Source organism: Urocitellus parryii, chromosome 4 (genome assembly GCF_045843805.1).
Source record: "Urocitellus parryii isolate mUroPar1 chromosome 4, mUroPar1.hap1, whole genome shotgun sequence".
Taxonomy (NCBI): domain Eukaryota; kingdom Metazoa; phylum Chordata; class Mammalia; order Rodentia; family Sciuridae; genus Urocitellus; species Urocitellus parryii.
Genome location: NC_135534.1, coordinates 107,288,956 through 107,309,202, shown reverse-complemented (window position 1 = coordinate 107,309,202; position 20,247 = coordinate 107,288,956). Strand labels below are relative to the sequence as shown.

The following is a 20,247-nucleotide window of genomic DNA, read 5'->3' as shown; positions in this document are numbered from 1 at the left end:
CTTATTTTATATGTTTTTTCATTCCCTTATTCTAATTATGCACTTATAAAAGTGTAAGTATACATATATAATCCCCTAAAATCTACTGTGAGAATTCATATGCCCAAAATTATTTTAGAAATTACTGTAAAAAGTAATCAATAGTTGAGATATAATACAGATATTTAAAAGCACAAAAAAGTCCAAAAAATGGGAAGGACTACTGGAAACAGCAGGATAATAAATCAATGTACTAAAGCAAAGATAATATTAACATTTAAACTTACTGCAGATCGATCCAGGAAGAACTGATGAAACTCAAGAAAGATACGACGAGTTTCTTTGGAATTGGTCTGTTTGTACAGGTCTGAATAGAGATAACAGAGCTGTCGTAGAGAAAGAAAAGGAAAAGACAAAGTGAAAAATCACCAAAAAAGGTAACTTGCTAGATCCTTACTGAACTGGAATGTTTGGAACAGGCATGTCACCATCAACAATATAGTTTTTACCATGTAATCAAGTCTTTAAAAAGTGAATTAATAACATTTTAAGTATCTTTCATATCTGCCTTTATGTGTTTGGAAAACTAAAAGAAGTATATATGTGAAATCTTATAAATATGAAAAGTTCTATTTAAAAAAAAGGTTCAATAAAAGACTGAATCAGTTAAATTGCAAAATAAGTTACCAATGTTGCAGGGTCAAACTGGGAAACTACATGGTGTAAGAAAACAGCCAAGTGAGCAGGGCGAGATTTTAGCAACTCAATGCTCTGGAAACAGCTGCACTGCCCATTGATCTAGAGGAAGAAAAAATCATACATCAATAACTCTGACATACAAATATGAAATGCAATATAAGTTCAACTAATCACAACTATCCAAATTTCACTTTGATCTCCCTATTTTAAAAAAAAACTCAATATTTTAAAAATTCCACTAAAGGATATTAGCAAGATAGGCCATGGAATCTGAATTTCTTCCTCTGAAAATTAATCATTTCCTGGGATCAGAAAACAGACCATTTTAGGAGAATGGAAGTTCAGGAAATGATCATGTAGGAGCACATACTGTCTTCAAATCAGTATGTGAAAACAAATAAAATTCCTGAAAATGTAGAAAAGTTTTTTGCTCAACAATGGAGAGATGATTTTCCTTTGCTTTCGGGCTAATCACAGAAAGAGAGTGTAAAATGGAGCTGTATGATTTTAAGTTAACATATTGTCATTTGTATAATCCCTAAGTACTCTGAACATAGAAAATAGGTAACAATTAAACTTAAAGACAAACTAGCATTACAATTTCCACGACTTTTCACACTTATATAGAGAAGAAAGTTAATATAAACAAATAATAACAAATAAAAAATACAGTGTAAAAAAAATACCAATTCTACATAGTATCTGCCCCAAAATAGGAGATCGCTTCCCAAATCATTCACAAGGCCAACACTATCTGACTATCAAAACCAGACAAGATATTACAAAAAGTGATATTCCAGACCATTATCCCTCATACATACAGAGGCAAAAAATTTTGGCAAAAATAAAAGCGAATTACATACAATATAAAAAAGGGATAGCACATGATTTGACTGGAGTTCTTTCTAGAAATACAAGGCTGGTTCAACATTCTAATATTAATCAATGTAATCTGCTACACTAAGAGACTAAATGTTTAAAAACCATATGATCATCTCAGGTTTTCAACAAAATTCAACATCTAGTCATGATTAAAACTCATAGCAAACCTGGAATAGTCTTTTATTTAATAATCCTTAACCTAACAAAGAGCAGCTACAAAAATACCTATAGCTAACACACTCAATGATGAAGGACTGAATGCTTCTTCCTAAGAACAGGAATAAGGCAAGGATTTCTCACCATTTCAATTCAACCTCATACTATAAGTCCTCACCAGCACAATAAAAGCAAGAACAAGGGGAAGGGGGGAAGATACACAGATTGACCAGCATGGTGTTGCACACCTGTAAACCCAGCTACTCAGGAGGCTGAGGCAAGAGGATTGCAAGACTGGAGCCAGCCTGGGCAACCTGGTGAGACTCTGTCTCAAAATAAAAATAAAAAGGGTTGGAGATGTAGCTCAGTGGTACAACACCTGAGTAGTACGCACAAAACCCTGGGTTCAATTTCTACTACCACGATAAAAAAAGAAGTGAAACAATACAGCTGGGCATGGTGGCATATACTTGTAATCCCAGAGGCCACGGCAGGAAGACTGAAAGTTCAAGGCCAGTCTTAGTAACTTAACAAGGCCCTAAGCAATTTAGCAAGGCCCTGTCTCAAAATAAAAAATTTACAAAGGACTGGGGATGCAGCTCAGTAGTAAAGTGCCCTGGAGTTCAGTTACCGGTACCAATAAAAAAAAAAAAAAAAAAAAATTATTTTTAAATGCAAAGACTGGAAACTAGAAAAAGATAGTGTAGTTTTTTATGTAGAAAAATCCCCCAAACTATTAAGAAGCTCCTAGAATAAAAGGACAAGAATTAAGCCAGATATTTCTATATACCATCAATGAATAACTGGAATTTTTAAAGTTTTTAAAATATTAAATATTCAATAACATCTCACCTCCAAAACAAAATGAAAAATTTAGGTATAAATCAATGACCTAACTCTTACGGCCTTGGAGAAAATGAAAAAAAAAAAAAACTTCCATTGTTTCCACTGGCCAAAGGTAAAATAAGCAAAGTTAGTTCTAAGATTAATTTCAAATCCTTACAAATGTTATTTTAATCTCCAGAAAATGTTAATTTTTGCAACAAATGAGACATCTCAGAATGTCAAAAATTGATTTTTAGGAAAAAAGTCATTACCTGTTCATGCTCAGTACCAAAATCATCATCCTCTGCTCCAATTATATGAGGTGCAACCCGGGTTGAGGGACTCCCAACAAGTGACTGAGTGTCCTGCTAACAGAAAAATTATCAGGTGGTCAAATTCAGAAAAAGAACAAAGCCAAATCATCAAAAAGATAATGGTTCACTTATGAATAGGAGTTCTTTTTGTTTATTTTCTTTAAGGTACTTTATTTTCAAACCAGTGCTTCTCAAATTTTTAAGGCCATAATACCACTCCATTTATTTATTTTTTTTCCCTTTCTTTTTTTTTTATTGTTGGTAGTTCAAAACATTACACAGTTCTTAATATATCATATTTCACAGTTTGATTCAAGTGGGTTATGAACTCCCATTTTTACCCCATATACAGATTGCTGTATCACATCAGTTACCCTTCCATTGATTTACATATTGCCATTCTAGTGTCTGATGTATTCAGCTGTCTATCCTATTCTCTACTATCCCCCCTCCCTTCCCCTCCCCTCCCCTCCCCTCCCCTCTTCTCTCTCTACCCCCTCTACTGTAAATCATTTCTTCCACTTGTATTATTCTTCTCTTACCCCTCCTTTCCTCTTATATGTAATTTTGTATAACCCTGAGGATCAACTTCCATTTTCATGCAATTTCCCTTCTCTCTCCCTTTCCCTCCCACCTCTCATCCCTGTTTAATGTTAATCTTCTTCTCTAGCTCTTCGTCCCTACCCTGTCCTTAGTTATTCCCCTTATGTCAATGAAGTCATTTGGCATTTGTTTTTTAAGGATTGGCTAGCTTCACTTAGCATAATCTGCTCCAATGCCATCCATTTCCCTCCAAATTCTATGATTTTGTCGTTTCTTAATGCAGAGTAATACTCCATTATGTATAAATGCCACAATAGCAACAAATCCTCTGAAATGGAAATGAGGACAACCACTCCATTCACAATATCCTCAAAAAAAATAAAATACTTGGGAATCAACCTAACAAAAGAGGTGAAAGACTTATTCAATGAAAACTACAGAACCCTAAAGAGAGATACAGAAGAAGACCTTAGAAGATGGAAAAATATACCCTGTTCATGGATAGGCAGAACTAACATCATCAAAATGGCGATATTACCAAAAGTTCTCTATAAGTTCAATGCAATGCCAATCAAAATCCCAACAGCATTTTTTGTAGAAATAGATAAAACAATCATGAAATTCATATGGAAAAATAAAAGACCCAGAATAGCAAAAACAATGCTAAGCAGGAAGTGTGAATCAGGCGGGATAGCGAAACCAGACTTCAAACTATACTATAGAGCAATAGTAACAAAAACAGCATGGTACTGGTACCAAAACAGGCGGGTGGACCAATGGTACAGAATAGAGGACACAGAAACCAATCCACAAAATTACAACTATCTTATATTTGATAAAGGGGCTAAAAGCATGCAATGGAGGAAGCAACTTCAACAAATGGTGCTGGGAAAACTGGAAATCCATATGCAACAAAATGAAATTGAATCCCTTTCTCTCACCATGCACAAAAGTTAACTCAAAATGGATCAAGGAGCTTGATATTAAATCAGAGACGCGGCATCTGATAGAAGAAAAAGTTGGCTATGATCTACAAACTGTGGGGTTGGGCTCCAAATTCCTCAATAGGACACCCATAGCGCAAGAGTTAACAACTAGAATCAACAAATGGGACTTACTCAAACTAAAAAGTTTTTTCTCAACAAAAGAAACAATAAGAGAGGTAAACAGGGAGCCTACATCCTGGGAACAAATCTTTACTCCTCACACTTCAGACAGAGTCCTAATATCCAGGGTATACAAAGAACTCAAAAAATTAGACAATAAGATAACAAATAATCCAATCAACAAATGGGCCAAGGACCTGGACAGACACTTCTCAGAGGAGGACATACAATCAATCAATAAGTACATGAAAAAATGCTCACCATCGCTAGCAGTCAGAGAAATGCAAATCAAAACCACCCTAAGATACCATCTCACTCCAGTAAGATTGGCAGCCATTATGAAGTCAAACAACAACAAGTGCTGGAGAGGATGTGGGGAAAAGGGTACACTTGTTCATTGTTGGTGGGACTGCAAATTGGTGCAGCCAATCTGGAAAGCAGTATGGAGATTTCTTGGCAAGTTGGGAATGGAATCACCATTTGACCCAGCTATTCCCCTTCTCGGTCTATTCCCTAAAGACCTAATAAGAGCATGTTACAGGGACACTGCTACATCGATGTTCATAGCAGCACAATTCACGATAGCAAGATTGTGGAACCAGCCTAGATGCCCTTCAATAGATGAATGGATAAAAAAAAATACCACTCCATTTAAAAAAAAATGACTACAGTAGTATTGATAATTTCTTGGGGAAAGAGGGGAAACTGTTATTGACCCTTAAAATAATAAATACTTTTTGTTCATGTACTTTTGGTTATCTGGTTCTAATTAATTGCTATATACCTCAGGTATTAAATTATACATATTAAATTATACCTTTTACATAAAGACATAAAATTGGCTTATAAGGTTACAAAAAACTTAAAAACAAAAGTGAATGAGGACAGCCCACCATGGTGGTGCACACCTGTAATCCCAGAAACTCAGGAGATTGAGGCAGGAAGATCACAAGTTTGAAGCCAGCCTTAGCAATTTAGAACTTCTCTCAAAAAAATGGTGGTGGGGAGGCTAGGGGTATGGCTCAGTGGTACAGAGCCCTAGGTTCCATTCTTAATTAAAAAAAAAAAATGAAGATAAAGATAACAGGACAAAGAAAAAAGGAGAGCAGAAAGACAAATTTAGCATAGACCTGAGAAGTACAAATCAAAAATTTTCATTGAAAACATAATTAAAATCTCTCACTGAGCCCTAGTTTTTCATTTTGAATTCATTTTTATAAGTGTATAATGCAGGGTTTCTCAACTCTGTCATTATTGACATTTTGGTCCAAATAATTCTTTGCTATGGGGTTGTCCTGTGCATTGTATGAAGGTTTTTAGCAGCATCCCTAACTTCTACCCAGCACTAGATGACAGGTGCAACTTTCCAGGTGTGATAATCAAAAGTACTTCCAGGCACTGACTGTCAAATGTCCCCTACAGGGCAAAAATCACTCCTAGTTAAAAATCACTGGTATATTACAATAACATTTAAAAGTAATATCACAAACATTGCTACAGAAACAAAAATAACCAAATTATAAAAGTAGGCTGGCAGATATCATGCCATGCAATAATTCATCTGTTTGTCTTCTCACAAAATAGGATTTAGCATTAAAAAGGCAGTACAGAGGCATTAACACAATGTGATGTTTGAAGACCATAAAGAGTAAAATAAAAGACCATATAAGATCAAGATAAGTAAATATTGGAAAACTGACAGCACTTGAACATGCAAGATCTGGACCTTGGCAAAGAAGGGTGGAGCCATATTGGTTTAGGAATTGTCTGCATAAGAAATTAAAGTTGTCTATATGTAAATTAATCCACAAATTATAAACTGAGTGGATAGTATGTATCTGTAGTTTTTCCTTCCTTAAGTATGTTATGATACTGCATCTCCTAAATGCTCTTACTCTGCCTTTTTTTTTAATTACTTTTTTATTTCTATGACTTCAAGATTTTTATTTTTAAAAATTCAGGTAAAAGAAGAGAAATTTGTTTAGAACAGTAGTCAAATTTTAATTTTATAAGTGATTTGATGTCTGCTTTTCAATAATTCTTATGTTGCTAAAAATCAATGTGTCACAAAATTCATTAAATATTTTACTATAAAACTTGAAACAAGCTGACCATGATGGCACACGCCTGTAATCCCAGAGACTCAGGAGACTGAGGCAGGAGGATTGCAAGTTCAAAGCCAGACTCAGCAACTTAGTGTGTTCCTGTCTCAAAATAAAAAATAAAAAAGGCTAAGAATGTGACTCAGTGGTTAAGCCTTTCTGGGTTCTATCTCTAGTACCAAAATCAAGCAAACAAAAAACTTCAAGCAAATCTAATTTAAAAGTAAAATCAGGGCTGGAGATGTGGCTCAGCGGTAGCGCGCTCGCCTGGCATGCGTGCGACCCAGGTTCGATCCTCAGCACCACATACCAACAAAGATGTTGTGTCCGCCGAGAACTAAAAAATAAATATTAAAAAAAAAAATTCTCTCTCTCTCTCTCTCTCTCTCTCTCTCTCTCTCTCTCTTCTCTCTCACTCTCTCTTAAAAAAAAAATAAAAAATAAAAAATAAAAGTAAAATCAGAATACTAAAAGCATTCAATTAAAATATGTAAGATCCAATAATCACACTTCTAGGTATATACCCAAAAGAACTGAAAGCAGAGCACCCTTATTTACAACAGCCAAAGGTAGAAGAAACCCAAGTATTCATTGTGCTGGGTGAATGAATAAACAAAAAGTAGCACATAATTGGGGAATATTGTTCATTCTTAAAAAGGAAGGAAATTTTGTCACATGCTACAATATGAAGATATTATGCTAACTGAAGCAAGCCAGTCATAGACAAAAAATATTGTAAATTCTATGTATATGAATAGCTAAAGAAAAGTTAAGAGGCTGGGGATGTGGTTCAGTGATAGAGGGCGTGCCTATCATGCACAAGGCCCTGTGATTGTCCAGCACCACAGAAGGTGGACAGGGGGAGGGGGAAGGAAAAGGAGAGAAAAAGAGTAGGGAAGAGAAGAAGGAAAAAAACAAGAAGAAAAGGTAAAAAAAAAAAAAATTCACTTTATGGATTTCATACTCACAGTGTCCTGAATTGCTTCACTTTTCTCTGGGCTTTCCTCTAGATAAATCCTCTCTTTCATGCCACTCTTGGGACTCTAATGGGAGGGAAAAAAAAAACCTACTCAGTTCATTTCAACAGGCTCACCAAAAGACAATAAGGAAAAACAGTATGTTTTTTTTTTTTTTTTTTACAAAAAAATAGCATTCTGAATTTCATGTTTATATTTATAACTATTAAATAACTTTCATACAATACTTGACTCTACTATGTTTTTCCTGACTTTAGAAAGTCACTTAATCCCTCAGCTTTTCAGTTTTATGTTGATAAAAAATACAGAACCAATAAAACAGTTTTACCTAACTTCTACCAAATAACTCTAACTAGATACATTACATACTTCAAATGCATTATGTCAAAATCAAATTCTATTCATCTTCTCTAACCTCTGCCTTTTCCAACTATCCTTTCTTTTCTTTTTTTTTTTTTATTGGTCGTTCATAACATTACATAGTTCTTAATACATCATATTACACGGTTTGATTCAAGTGGATTATGAACTCCCGCTTTTACCCCGTATACAGATTGCTGTATCACATCAGTTTCCCTTCCATTGATTGACATATTGCCTTTCTAGATTCTGATGTATTCTGCTGTCTGTCCTATTCTCTACTATCCCCCCTCCCCTCCCCTCCCCTTTTCTCTCTCTACCCCTTCTACTGTAAATCATTTCTTCCATTTGTATTAACTTGTCTTACCCCTCCTTTCCTCTTATATGACATTTTGTATAACCCTGAGGATCGCCTTCCATTTCCATGCAATTTCCCTTCTCACTCCCTTTCCCTCCCACCTCTCATCCCTGTTTAATGTAAATCTTCTTCTCAAGCTCTTCGTCCCTACCCTGTCCTTGTTTACTCCCCTTATATCAAAGGAGTCATTTGGTATTTGTTTTTTAAATATTGACTAGCTTCACTTAGCATAATCTGCTCTAATGCCATCCATTTCCCTCCAAATTCTATGATTTTGTCATTTTTTAATGCAGAATAATACTCCATAGTATATAAATGCCACATTTTTTTTATCCATTCATCTATTGAAGGGCATCTAGGCTGGTTCCACAGTCTTGCTATCGTGAATTGAGCTGCTATGAACATCGATGTAGCAGTGTCCCTGTAGCATGCTCTTGTTAGGGCTTTAGGGAATAGACCGAGAAGGGGAATAGCTGGGTCAAATGGTGGTTCCATTCCCAGCTTTCCGAGAAATCTCCATACTGCTTTCCAGATTGGCTGCACCAATTTGCAGTCCCACCAGCAATGAACAAGAGTGCCCTTTTCCCCGCATCCTCTCCAGCACTTATTGTTGTTTGACTTCCTAATGGCTGCCAGTCTTACTGGAGTGAGATGGTATCTTAGGGTAGTTTTGATTTGCATTTCTCTGACTGCTAGCGATGGTGAGCATTTTTTCATGTACTTGTTGATTGATTGTATGTCCTCCTCTGAGAAGTGTCTGTTCAGGTCCTTGGCCCATTTATTGATTGGGTTATTTGTTATCTTATTGTCTAATTTTTTGAGTTCTTTGTATATTCTGGTTATTAGGGCTCTATCTGAAGTGTGTGGAGTAAAGATTTGTTCCCAGGATGTAGGCTCCCTGTTTACCTCTCTTATTGTTTCTTTTGCTGAGAAAAAACTTTTTTGTTTGAGTAAGTCCCATTTGTTGATTCTATTTGTTAATTCTAGCGCTATGGGTGTCCTATTGAGGAATTTGGAGCCCGATCCCACAGCGTGTAGATCATAACCAACTTTTTCTTCTATCAGATGCTGTGTCTCTGATTTAATATCAAGCTCCTTGATCCATTTTGAGTTAACTTTTGTGCACGGCGAGAGATATGGATTCAGATTCATTTTGGTGCAAATGGATTTCCAGTTTTCCCAGCACCATTTGTTGAAGATGCTATCCTTCCTCCATTGCATGCTTTTAGCCCCTTTATCAAAAATAAGATAGTTGTAGTTTTGTGGATTTATCCTTTCTTTTCAAATTAAAAGCATTTTGCCTAGGGCTGGGGCTACAACTTAGTGGTGGAGTACTTGCCTAGTATGAGCTTAGGTTTACTCTCCACTAGCTCAAAAAACAAACCAACCAACAAATAAAAAACTCTTTTGCCCTATTTATATAGGGAAGACAATATAAAATACAAACTATATTATGACATGCAGAAAATTCAATTCTGGGAAAATGTGGAACTCCAAAGCAATACAGCCATTCCTCAGAGAAACTGAAAAGGAGGAACAAGAACTTGTGTGTGAAAGCCACTGGGAAGACAGACATTATCTATCATCATGTGTACGTATGAATATATGTGTGTGTGTGTGTGTATGTGTATGAATATATAGATACAGATATAGAGATATCAATATATCACAGTAGCTTCAAATGTATGGCCCACTTTAAAGAAACAGATAACTCTGGAGCTTAAGATAATAAAGATAAGATTAGAATAATTCCAACATAAAAAGCAAAAAAAAACTATCAAAGATACTGAAGAATCAAGTCAAAGTAACAAAAGAAACAACCTGAAGGCACTCTCACATTCCAAAAACAGGGTAACTCTAGTTAGAATCTCTTAGTTCAAAATATTACATTAATTCATTCATATTCTCTCTGTGTCTGTGTGTGTGTCTCTCTCTCTCTCTCTCTCAATACTCTCTCTCTCTCACGGTCACCCTTGGAACATGTTAGGAAATCAACTGTTCTGAAAACAATCAGGGAAAAAATATTTATCCTGCATTTTCTGTATAAGCTATATTTTAGGGTAACCTAAACACCTGTAAGGGAAAATCGTTCCCTATAAAATAATTCCATATAATAAATACTATAGAAAGAGCCAGGGGTGGTGGCACATGCCTGTAATCCCAGCAGCTCGGCAGGCTAAGGCAGGAGGATCAAACCTCAGCAACTTATCAGGACCAAAAGCAACTCAGTGAGATCCTGTCTCTATAAAAATATTACAAAGGGCTAGGGATGTGGCTCAGTGGTTAAGTGCCTTTGAGTTTAATTCCTAGTACCAAATTTAAAAAATAATGATAAAATTACAAAATCATTCTTCTGAAACCCCTAATTACATCATGAATCTGGACATTTAGGTCACCAATGGCACATAAAAACATTATGTAAAAGTTTGATAGGGAACTCTGTAATGAAGTTCCTCCTCTGAATGAACACCTTAAACAAATTTAGAACCACAGTAAGACAACCAGACATTCACTTCCTAATGTGACATAAAGAGATGTACACAGAACCACCAACAAAATGTTCCTGCCAAAAATCACACCTGAATCTGATCAAGACTCTAGATCAAACTATCAGTTTTCAGGAAATAAAGATAGAGGAACAGGTTACATAACACTGTGAATACAATTGAAAAGTGAGTTGTTTTACTAGTATATGACCCAATTTCTTTTACCAACAGAGTCCTACTACAATGACTCATCAACCAAAGACAACATGAAATCCTTGACTGAATCCAAATTCAAATAAACTATAAAAAGATTTTTTAAAGACGAGTATCAAAGCATATATTAAGAAAATATTAATTCTTACGGTTTGATAATGATATCATAGTTATATTTTTTAAACATCAAGTCTTTCGAAGACACATTAATGAAATAGTCTTTACTTTAAAATAACTCAGTGTTTGAAGGGTATGGAGAATAGAAGTTACATACAAAGCAAGTTTGGGAACATGTTGATGACTGCTGAGACTGAATTATCAGTGACATGACAGGAATATTTTTGAATGTGTATGGTAATTTAAAAAAAAAAATTCAGAAATTGAAACCCAGAAGCAGATGCTCTGAATTTTGGATAATGATGTAGGACCCAGTTCCTTATCTTGAGAGCGGTGTTATGTGAGCATTCTTTAAAACCTCCAGTAAAGTGAGCAAAATCAGAAATTTTTAATAATGATAGTATCACAAATACCAGAGTATACTATTTTAAAGGAAGGAAAAGAAACCTCAAAAAAAAAAAATCAGTGATTCAAAAGTTAAGAAAACAAACCGGTTCCTCCAAACTTATTACAGTACAATGGAAACAAACATGGAAATCCATAAGCTAAAAGCAGAACATCTTTAGCCTCAAACTAACACTTGTAAGAATTCTCATAATTTTCCACAATATTCATGTATTTGTTTTGCCCTAATACCTCATCTTTAGTGAGAATTAAAAATATATGTATACCATTAGGTACAACTTCTGGCAGAAAGTAGGTATTCAATAAATGTTAACTGTCAGCTATTCTACATACATTTGTTATGTTCTAATTCAGTCAAGCAATTTTCATTTCTTACAGATCTCCCTGTTTCTATACTGCAATTTATTTTTTACACTGACATGTTTCTGATGGTGCCCTTCATCTGCATGCAAGATAAAACCTAAACACTTGACTCATTCATTTTGTTGTTCATTGAATACTACAAAATATCAATTACATGCCAGTCTTAATTCATTGGAATGCCTGTTACCTATACTTACCAATTAACTCACTGTTTCATAAAGTTATACTTCTAAGCCACAGATTTTATTGTAACATTTCTCTAAATAAAAGATAAAATGCAAATTTCTCATAGGTATCACTTGCTCTGAATACCTATTCTTTGGAAACATGAAGTCACATAAGAGTGTCTATGCTCTCAAGGAACTTCTTAATAGTAGACAAACCATAAAAACAGAGAGCAATAAATAAATAATAAAAAAACGAATATAAGAAATATTCCCAAGTAGCACTGCTATCTAAGCTGAAGCCTTTATAGCCTCTACTCAAGATAATCTCAAGCCACTTCATCCATAACCCTAACACACTAGGTTGCTCTAAAATTTTCACTGCTCTCCCCAAATGATATGTGTTTTCATACTTTAATAATGTTGTTTATATTGAGAGTGCTGGTACTTTGGAACTAGACAGAGGTAGATCATTTATTAACTGGATAAGTTTGGCAAAGCAATTAATTCCCTTTGGTCTCAGTTTTTCTTTCACAAAGTTATAGTAACAATCATACTACTTCATAAGGCTGTTTTGAGAATTAGTTTAACTAAGATAAGGAATATAAAACACTAATGTATGGTATGTACGACCAATAAATGTTAGCTATTATAATTTTTTTCTTGAGTCAAAATTGAAAGTTTCCGCCACCATGAGTGGGGGCGCATGCCTATAATCCCAGCAGCTCAGGAGGCTAAGGCACAAAGATTCTGAGTTCAAAGCCAGCCTCAGCAAAAGCGAGATGCTAAGCAACTCAGACCCTGTCTCCAAATAAAATACAAAATAGGGCTGGGGATGTGGCTCAGTGGTCAAGTGACCCTGAGTTCAATCCCCCACACCCTCCCCCTGGCAAATTGAAAGTTTCTATTAAAACCTTTTACCCAATCATTAGACTCCTATCACAAAACAAAAAGTTTTCAAATTTACCTTGAATGAGGAACTGAGTCATTGGGTCTAACTTTCAAAAGGCAACCTGAGCCCACCATGTCTGTCCGCAATTCCAGAGAGACTCAAGAGGAATTGTTTGACCCTGATATCCCTGAGGAAGGAGGATTATAAGTTCCAGGCCTGCCTCACCACTTAGTGAAACCCTGTCTCAAAATAAAAAATACAAAAAGAACTGTAGATGTGGTCAGTTAAACACCCCGGGTTCAATCCCTAGTACCAAAAAAAGGTAACCTGAATAATGGTTTATACAGTGACTCTCAATTTTTTTTTTTTAAGAGAGAGAGAGAGAGAGAGAGAGGAGAGAGAGATACAGAGAGAGAATTTTTTTTAATATTTATTTTTTAGTTCTCGGCAGACACAACATCTTTGTTGGTATGTGGTGCTGAGGATCGAACCCGGGCCGCACGCATGCCACGCGAGCGCACTACCACTTGAGCCACATCCCCAGCCCCTCTCAATTTTTTTTTAATCACAACTTTCATTAAGATAAAAACCTTACATAGTTTACCATCACTTACATGTGTATGTGTGTATACAACAAAGTCACAAGAAATAAAATCTTCTATATACAAAGCACATTTATTTCCACTTCTAGTCTTTAAAAAATATGTATCTATTCATCACAATTTACTAACTTGATTTTTATGATCCATAGCTACAAAGACACTGGCTCAGACTACCTCCCTCATTCACTTTTAAAGAAAGTAACCTATTTTTAAGTCTTTTTTCCTATTGCTTCATGCTTCTAAGAGAGTACTGATGAGTAAATAATGCTGAAATTGGCTTTTAACATCAATGTGGCCATGGTGCTACAACATATTCAACTTAATATATTTTATTACCATCTTCTAAAGAAAGACCCATGTTCACCTGATAGTCTCTGAGTTAATCAAAAAAGTGCTGTTATTAAACCTGTACTATTAACTGAAAGCTATCCAACAGAACTAAGGTTTTTCCTCTTTGTAATGGCAAAATGCCCTGTGATTCAAGCCTGAGTCACTCTAACCACAAATGGCATATTAACATGCTCTTAAAGATATCAACAGTTGGCCTCCTAGTTCGGTTAAAAACACTGGCATTATTAACTTCTCTACCCACAAACAAGAAGCCTACTGGGAAATTCCATTCCTGTAAGAGAAAAACTTGGCAATTGGTGTCTGAGGGAAAAAATGAATTCTGAAATTTAAATTTCATATCCAATAGTATCCAGAATTTCTGTTCATCAAATTGCTATATTAAAGACTGGGATGGTAGTAACTAAGTATAAAGATAACACTTCTAATTCACATAACTTAAAATTAAATCAAGAAAGGAGCTGTAAGGAGAGTACAAGAAGATCAAGATTTAGAAAACTTAATGCTTACATCTGCATTGTCACTACTAGGCCGAGATGCATCTCCAGTGCTCCAGTCTGTCCTGCCCAGTCCATCTCCAGGTTCTATTTCTGCCTCACTGCCTGTTAAGGCATCACCTAAAGGCCTGGAGGGTGTAACTACAGCTCCATCCTAAAAGAGAAGAAAGGAGGACACACATACAAACATGTAAAAGAGAATGTTCATTACTGGCTAAACAAAGAAACCAAATGGCATTGTGGTCAACATGTAGACTGCTACAGGTTGAATACTAATGTGATCAAGAATACTTACTGTTCTCAATAAAAAAAAAAAAATTAGTAACTACTAACTCTATGATCTTAAGATGGAATGACCATAAAGACAGGAAAAGGGATATTTTAGAAGAGAACAAAAGTTTCAATTTCCAAATATAGCCAAGAAATATATACATACACACACACACACACACACACACACACACACACATATATGTAAATTTACATTATACATCTATAAGTAAAGAATTATTTACACTATAACTTCTGATTAACTGCCTTTCAGTGCTTTGGAGTTACAATGAACTGCAAATTCTGGGACAATTGATATAACATAAGTTAATGTTAAGCTTTTAAATAAGGAATTACATTTCACTGTTCAAACAGGGTAAGACCGTGGCCTTCGCTCAATAATAATAATGTGAAACTGTCAACATTACTCCAGCATAATACTCAAAATGTGACATAGCAAAATTAAAAGTAATGAAAAAAAACTGTGTAATGAAAAGTACATTGATACAAAAAGGAGACCTACATACTTTGTGACCTTGAATATGTCCATTTAAACAGTTCAGCCCTAGTTTTCTCAACTTGATTTTTCATTTGAAAATGAGATTAGCCTAGATGATCTCAAAGTACCCTTTTAGTTCTATTACTATGTGGTTTTCACTTCAGCCTAATTCAAGAAGTGATAGATCATCAGCTTTTTCACATTTTAAATGGCTAAAGCAAAATTTGTCCCATTTTTCTTTCAGATAAAATATAAGAAGCTTTATACATCCTACATATGAACATTACAAAATACATCTGGTTGACATACAAATGCTGAGCTATTTTTTCTAATGAGACCATTATCTGCATAACATACCTATACAGCAAATTCTATGTAAATCTATTTTAAAATTAAAATAAAAATATAGTCACTAAGAGTATAAATGTGTTTTGAAATCCTCAGACTGGGTTTGAATTGGGATTCAAATCCCAATTCTATCACTTCTGAACTGTACTAGTTCACAAAGTTGCTTATCTAAGATTTTTAAACTATATACGTAAAATGGAAGAAAACAATAGTATCTCACTTCAAAGGGATGTTGTGCAAATTAGAGAATGCTTGCATGTGTATTTGGTACAATGTCTATCACTGTGCAAAATCTTATGTCCCTGTTTAAAAACATATTTACTGCCATTCTGTTTCAAGATGGCAAAATGAACCACAAAAATGCAAATATATTTATCTAAATACATTTTTGTAGTTTATTACATCAAAGCAAAAGTGCTGGGTTCTTTTAAAATTATGGAACAAAGAAACATGATATGAGCAAGCAAACAATCAGAAGCCCTTATTTATTTTTGCTAATCATTACTTTTGTAATATTCTACATAGGACATCTTGTCCTGTGTTCGAAAAACCACTTTAAAAAGGCAACTGCAACATTTTCTGACACATTCCCAGAAGAAAATGTTCCTACAAAAAGTTGGGTAGCATTTTTCATAGTGATGCTACCTGAGCAGAGCCTGTGGCTTTGGATAACTGCTCTTGCAGCTGAGGAATGTGTTTCTTGGCTTCTTGGATCTCTTTTAGCAATCTTTGGGCAGGTGTTCGGTTGTAATCTTCCTGCAATAACTGAAAAGTTATAAAAATATTTTGAGGATTAATTATGCCATGAAAATATAGAAAAAGTTCATTATTAATCAATAAAATAGTTGACGGAACTGCTTACAATTCTACGGGACTGTGATTATGATAAACACCAACTCAACTATGCCCACTCACATTTTTACTGGCCTGTAAACAGCCCCCATTTCTACTTTAGTTACCTGTAGCCGTTCCTGTTCTTTCTGCAACATTTTTCTCAGAATTTCTACTTTCTGGTTATGAACCACATTATTTTCTTCCTGGAAAAAGAGAAAATGAACAAAAAAACCAACATGTGGAGAGTGAAGCTAAAAACAGAGAAAACAATATAGAAAATGTTCTGCCTCAGTTCTAACTATCAGTACTTTTAGGATTTTCTTCATTCCTGCAGTTATGAAGATGGGTATTTAGATCAATTCTTACGAATAAAAAATTACAGGGACATTTCTGCTCTTCCATTTCATTTTTACTAAAGAGAACTTACAAGAACATTACTAATATTAGTTGGAAAACTGAAATTGCCTTCATTACATAAACAGTATCTTATACTTCCTTGCTTTGGATTGTTATTATCATTGCATGGCTCAAACTCCCAGTACTTCCTGCCTGAAATATGAAGACAATTCCCTAATTCCTCCTTGTTTCACAACTCTTTAATATTTTACCAATTTAATCTTCCTATAATCCTGTTACAATCATGTCACTCACTTGCTCAAAAGAATGTTGAATGGAATCTTACTACTTATCCAATTACACGTGTTAATCAGTCTGATAATTGTGAAACATACATAGGCAATCTACTTTTTTCAAGCTCATCTTCTACCATTTACTTGAACAGGTATCAACCAAACAAAAGTCCTGAGTGCTTCCTGAAATATTTGGTGCTTTCTTGGCTCTTTATATCTATTTATCCTGCTTCCTTTACATGGGTTACTTTCCTATTACCACCACTTAAATGTTACCTGTTTTACAAAGTTCAATTCAAATAAAACCCTTTTATGAAAGCTTTCCTTATCACAACTGGATGTACTTTCTTCCTCCTTTGAACTCTCATAGAACGTAATATTTTTACCCTCACCCTACATGCATTCTGCTTTTGTATTATGATTGCTTGTATATTCTTGATTCAGTCTCAATGAAGGTTTATTATTAAACACCTATTATATGTCAAGTAATATTTCAGGTTCAGGGAGACAACAATTAACAAACAAAAAGCTTCTGTCTTCTTAAATTATACATTAGAAGATGACTAAAGACCTGGAACAGAGAATATCTTAATTATATTTTGGGGGGTGACACATTATTTTGTATACAGTAGGTGTTTATTATTTGAATTAAATTTGCCATGACAATACTCTGCAATCTTCCACATTACTACATGATTTCATATTAGGAAATTATTTTTTAGAATCTTGAACTTAAATCTGTCAATGAGTTCAATACCGCAAAACTCTTAATATCAAATAAAGAAATCTTTATACAATTGAGCATTTACTAAGAAATTTTCCTACTCTTACCCCCATGAGCACAGGACTAGTGATTCGCTCCATATTCCCAGATGCTCCAGGTGAGTGAGGGGATGTCATGATGGGAGACATATGTCCAATGACTGATGGTTCTACTTCAGAGTCAGCAAGTGGAATCTGGGGCGACCCAGGAGGGCGTCCCTGAACAGTGAGAGCTACATAGGAACCAGCTTGGGGTGTAGAGATGGGAGAAAGAGAAGGGGAAGGAAAATAATATCATCAAGAAACTTTATATAGCATTTCACTACTTAATCTTTGACAGTTCTAAAACTCCAGTCATGTGAGAAAGTCCCATCATCCATTAATCATGTCTCCACAGAAAAATAATACAATCTCTTTAATGACTGCCTTAAAAATTGAAAAAAATATATACTTTTCTATAGGAAATTACTCATAAGATCAGACTAACTAAAAGAAAACAAAATTTACAATCCAAAGAATATACTTTCCCAATTTAGAGATGATTAACATCAACCATCTACTAATAGATAAATTCAACTAATTTCCTAAATGTAAATGTTTAAAATCATCATATTTGAAGATGACACTAATTAGGCAGGGTTTAATTGACATTTTAGAATGTAATGGCACAATTTCAAAATAATTTTACAAAATGAATATGACCAAATAATATCCCACAAAACAGGGAAAAACACAACAAGCAGAGAGTTGTAACTGAAAAAAGTTGGAAGAGTAGACAGAAAAATTCACTAGACACATGAGAGGGAAAAAATATAGACAGAAAAATTATAACACAAAGACTCAACATTATTTACCTAGCATCAAAAAGAAATGAAATGTTCCAAATAAATGACTTTCTAGATAAACTGGTTTTTTAATGATAAAACCTTTTAATCAAGTTCTTCAATACAACTTTTAAATGTATTTCACACTTGCTTCCCAATTTAATCCTCCCAATAAACTCATTATCAATTATTTCATAATGTATAAGGTTCTAAAAACTATTTTTGTTAACTAAATAGTCACAAATGCTATGTTGCAGGTGAGGAAAGTATAAATACTTGTTAATATTTTTTGGTCTTATTGCTCTATCAAGAATGTCATCTATCACCTTACTTGGAAAGCAGGTGGAGTTAAATGGTAACAAGAAAGTGAAACTGAAGCTAGGGAAATATAATGTATGGAGCCCAAACTTCACTCACTCCTGAGATTCCCAAATACGTACTGCTATCACTTGCAAGCAAAGCTCAGAGGGGTAACTGAACTCTATCTCCTCCCTTTGCAGATAGGAAAATGGGCCTTACAAGCAATGGGGTCTGGCCTACCCATGTCTCACTACCAGGTGGAGAAGTATTATCACTTTGACCCTGAAGTACTTAGAGCTAGTTAGTTGCAAACTCTCACTGACTTGAACCCCAATTTCACTATGAAGAAATAAATGCAGGGGCGCTACACACCTGAACCTGAAGATCACCAATTCTTAACCCTAAACTTTGTGAAGCCACTATTCTGGGTTATATAATCATTTACTTCCCTGAGGGCAAGTAAATGTGCTACATGATTTCTAAAGTTCCATTCAGTTCATCAGGCCATTGTGTCTGATTTCTCAACCTCCTCTATCTCAGGGGATGCATGCATAACAATTTGTCTTTCAAATATATGTATTCAATATCATCAAGAACTACAAGGATAGGGCTGGGGATGTGGCTCAAGCAGTATCTCGCTCGCCTGGCATGTGCAGGGCACTGGGTTCGATCCTCAGAACCACATAAAAATAAAATAAAGATGTTGTGTTCATCGAAGACTAAAAAATAAATAATAAAAAAAAATTCTCTCTCTCTCTTTTAAAAAAAAAACTACAAGGATATAATCAACCATATACATGGAGTTGACAGAAGATAATTATTAGTAAGTTATAAGTTTTTACCTTAGTCCTTCCTTCAATGCAGGGATTGGAAAATTCCAACCAAGGGGCTAAATCTGGCCCACAAACTGTTTTGATAAATAAAATTTAACTGAAACAGCCACATCCATTCGTTTACATATGTTCTATGGCTGCTTTTGTGCTACAATGACAGAGTCTAACAGTAAATAAACTACATGGCTCGCAAAGCCTAAAATATTTGCTATTTGCCCTATTATAGAAAATGTTTACTGATCCTTATTCTAAGGGTTTAAAAAAACAATTAAAATTGAAAATAGCATTCACTTACATTTGATTAGCTTCACCACCTCCAAATGGTTTGAATGAGTCACCAGAGTTCCATTCACCTATAAGAAAATGAAAATAGTGTATGCCAGATACATCCTATTGAGACAATGGGTACGTACTCTAATTATAACAGTTACATCAAAATATGTATATATTTGGTTCAAAATGTGCTTTTATCACTAGTCTATAAAGTGTATTCAGCAACAAAATGAACTTGAACACAAAATCAGTCCTCTATTTAAATTACAACTTACTCACCATGACAA

General features: G+C 34.7%; 1 protein-coding gene across 6 annotated transcripts in view; it reads right to left on the bottom strand.

Moving 5' to 3' along the window:
• Window positions 1–20,247, bottom strand: part of Arhgef12 (Rho guanine nucleotide exchange factor 12) — a 151,153-nt gene that overhangs the window by 43,516 nt on the left and 87,390 nt on the right. For 3 of the 6 annotated variants that reach the window (XM_077796958.1, XM_077796961.1, XM_077796960.1), the window contains 9 exons: window positions 19,983–20,040; window positions 17,800–17,978; window positions 16,465–16,542; window positions 16,151–16,270; window positions 14,402–14,542; window positions 7,575–7,649; window positions 2,814–2,909; window positions 667–777; window positions 267–365 (listed from right to left, as the gene is read on the bottom strand). In XM_077796958.1, coding sequence (XP_077653084.1) covers window positions 267–365; window positions 667–777; window positions 2,814–2,909; window positions 7,575–7,649; window positions 14,402–14,542; window positions 16,151–16,270; window positions 16,465–16,542; window positions 17,800–17,978; window positions 19,983–20,040 — 957 coding nt within the window. The remainder of the gene's footprint in view (window positions 1–266; window positions 366–666; window positions 778–2,813; window positions 2,910–7,574; window positions 7,650–14,401; window positions 14,543–16,150; window positions 16,271–16,464; window positions 16,543–17,799; window positions 17,979–19,982; window positions 20,041–20,247) is intronic. The other 3 variants (XM_077796959.1, XM_077796962.1, XM_077796963.1) reach the window with 2 other exon arrangements.